Source organism: Myotis lucifugus, unplaced genomic scaffold (genome assembly GCF_000147115.1).
Source record: "Myotis lucifugus unplaced genomic scaffold, Myoluc2.0 scaffold_159, whole genome shotgun sequence".
NCBI classification, from domain to species: domain Eukaryota; kingdom Metazoa; phylum Chordata; class Mammalia; order Chiroptera; family Vespertilionidae; genus Myotis; species Myotis lucifugus.
Window position 1 is genome coordinate 1,664,025 of NW_005871207.1, and position 2,690 is coordinate 1,666,714.

A 2,690-nucleotide genomic window follows, 5' to 3' on the forward strand; every position below is an offset into this window, starting at 1 on the left:
ATGGCTGATTTCATGAGGCATCAGATCCTCAAAGGTCATCATCCATGTTGGAGCATGTGTCAGAATTTCCTTCCTTTTTTAAAGGTGAACACTATACCATGGTACATGTCTAGGCGCCATTTTGCTTCTTATCCATTCATCTCTCCAGGCACATTCCTCAGTGGCTGCTTCCATCTGACATGTTGTGAACACAGGTGCCCAAATATCTCTTCAAGACCCCGCTTTCCATTTCTGTGTGTATATACCCAGAAGAGGCACTGCTGGACCATTTGGTAATTTTATTTAATTTTTAAGTTTTTGTTTGTTAATCCTCTCCAGAGAATATTTTTTCCATTGATTTTTAGAGAGAGTTGGAAAGGAGGGAAGGGAGAGAGAGAGAAGGAGATAGTGAGAGAAAGGGAGAGAGAGAGAGGAGAGAGAGAGAGAGAGAGAGAGAGAGGGAGAGAGAGAGAGAGATTTTTTGATTGGTTGCCTCCCACACACACCCTGCCTGGAAGCTGGGGGTCAAACCCACCACCGAGGTATGCACCACCGAGGTATGTGACCTTGAACAGAAATGGAACCTTCGACCCTTTGATTCATGGGCTGATGCTCCTCCCACTGAGAAACCAGATAGGGCTTTCAATTTTATTTATTACAAATTTTAATTACATATATCCTATCCCAGGGGTGGGGAACCCATGCCCACGTGCCAAAAATGGCACTCCAGTTACTTTTGCTGGCTTGCGAAACCCTCTCTTATAATCTTCCATTTACAATTTTCTTCTTTCTTTCTTCCTTTATTTTTTTTAATTTATTTTTTATTGTTGACACTCTTACAGATGTTTCTTTTTTTAAATTAATCTTTATTGTTCGGATTATTACAGTTGTTCCTCTTTTATCCACCTATACCTCCCCTCCACCTGGTTCCCACCCCACCGTCCTCATTCATAGGTGTACGATTTTTGTTCAGTCTCTTCCTGCACCCCCCACACTCTTTTCCCCCCTGAAAATAGGCCAATCCCTTTCTATGCCCCTGATTCTATTATATTCACCAGTTTATTCTGTTCATCAGATTATTTATTCACTTTATTTTTAGATTCACTTGTTAATAGATGTGTATTTGTTGTTCATATTTTTTATCTTTACCTTTTTCTTCTTCTTCCTCTTTTTAAAGGATACCTTTCAGCATTTCGTATAATACTGGTTTGGTGGTGATGAACTCCTTTAGCTTTTTCTTATCTGTGAAGCTCTTTATCTGACCTTCAATTCTGAATGATAGCTTTGCTGGGTAAAGTAATCTTGGTTGTAGGTTCTTGCTATTCATCACTTTGAATATTTCTTGCCACTCCCTTCTGGCCTGCATAGTTTCTGTTGAGAAATCAGCTGACAGTTGCATGGGTACTCCCTTGTAGGTAACTGACTTTTTTTCTTTTGCTGCTTTTAAGATTCTCTCTTTGTCTTTTGCTCTTGGCATTTTAATTATGATGTGTCTTGGTGTGGTCCTCTTTGGATTCCTTTTGTTTGGGGTTCTCTGCTCTTCCTGGACTTGTAAGTCTATTTCTTTCACCAGGTAAGGGAAGCTTTCTGTCATTATTTCTTCAAATAGGTTTTCAATATCTTGCTTTCTCTCTTCTTCTGGCACGCCCATAATTCGGATGTTGGTACACTTGAAGTTGTCCCAGAGGCTCCTTACACTATCTTCATATTTTTGGATTCTTTTTTCTTTTTGTTTTTCTGGTTGGGTGTTTTTTGTTTCTTCATATTTCAAATCTTTGAATTGATTCTTGCGATCCTCTAGTCTGCTGTTGGAACTCTGTATAATATTCTTTATTTCAGTCAGTGTATGCTTAATTTCTAGTTCGTCCTTTTTCATAACCTCGAGGGTCTCACAAGATTTCTTGATGGTCTCACTAAATTTATTGGCGGTCTCACTAGACTTATTGAGGGTCTCACTAAATTTATCGGCGGTTTCTAGAAAATTCTTGAAAAACCTTATAAGTGTGGTTTTGAACTGTATATCCAGTAGTTTGCTTTCCTCCATTTCTGTCATTTGTAACCTGCTTCTTGGTCTCTGCATCTCTTATGCTTCCCTGTGTTGATAGAGTGGCTTTCTGTGCTAGGTGTCCTATAGGGCCCAATGGTTCAGCCTCCCCAATTACCTGAGGTGGACACTCTCTGTGCACACCTTTGTGGGCTTTGTTCACAGTCTTGTTGTTGTTAAGCCTTGATTGTTGTAGTTATCACTGGGAGGAATTGACCTCCAGGCCAATTGGCTGTGAGAATCAGCTGTGTCTGCAGTGGGAGAACTTCTGTGCTGGAGACACCCTTCTGGGGCAAGACTTGCTTCAGTGGGGCTTTGGTGCTCACTGAGTCTGCCCCCTAAGTGTGTCCCTTATGGATCTGAGGAGTTGTAATCTGGATGGTCCCACTCTGACCACTGGGTACACTGGCTCTTGGATCTCTAAGACGGTGCTAATTTAGCCTCTGCCTGAGGCTACCCAGCAGGAGCCCTGCTGTGAAGCAATGCAAGCTGCTGTGGGGCCTTGGGCCTTCTTTTGGAAGTTCTGGGTTTCTCTAACCCAGCTGCAGTTTGTTAGGTAATTTTCAGATTGCAAAGGGCCAGGCCTTTCATATGCAAAAGCCTCTGCTCACAGCTTGGGTGGGGCAGGGTCTCTGGGGATCAACAGGGCAGAGCAAGCAGCTATGGC

The 2,690-nt window shown here is 42.2% G+C and overlaps 1 protein-coding gene across 1 annotated transcript in view; it reads right to left on the minus strand.

Moving 5' to 3' along the window:
- Window positions 1-269, minus strand: part of LOC102419314 (RNA exonuclease 1 homolog) — a 3,136-nt gene extending 2,867 nt beyond the window's left edge. Inside the window, 1 exon segment of the mRNA XM_014461700.1 lies at window positions 246-269. Coding sequence (XP_014317186.1) covers window positions 246-269 — 24 coding nt within the window.
- Window positions 270-2,690: the final 2,421 nt, after the last annotated feature.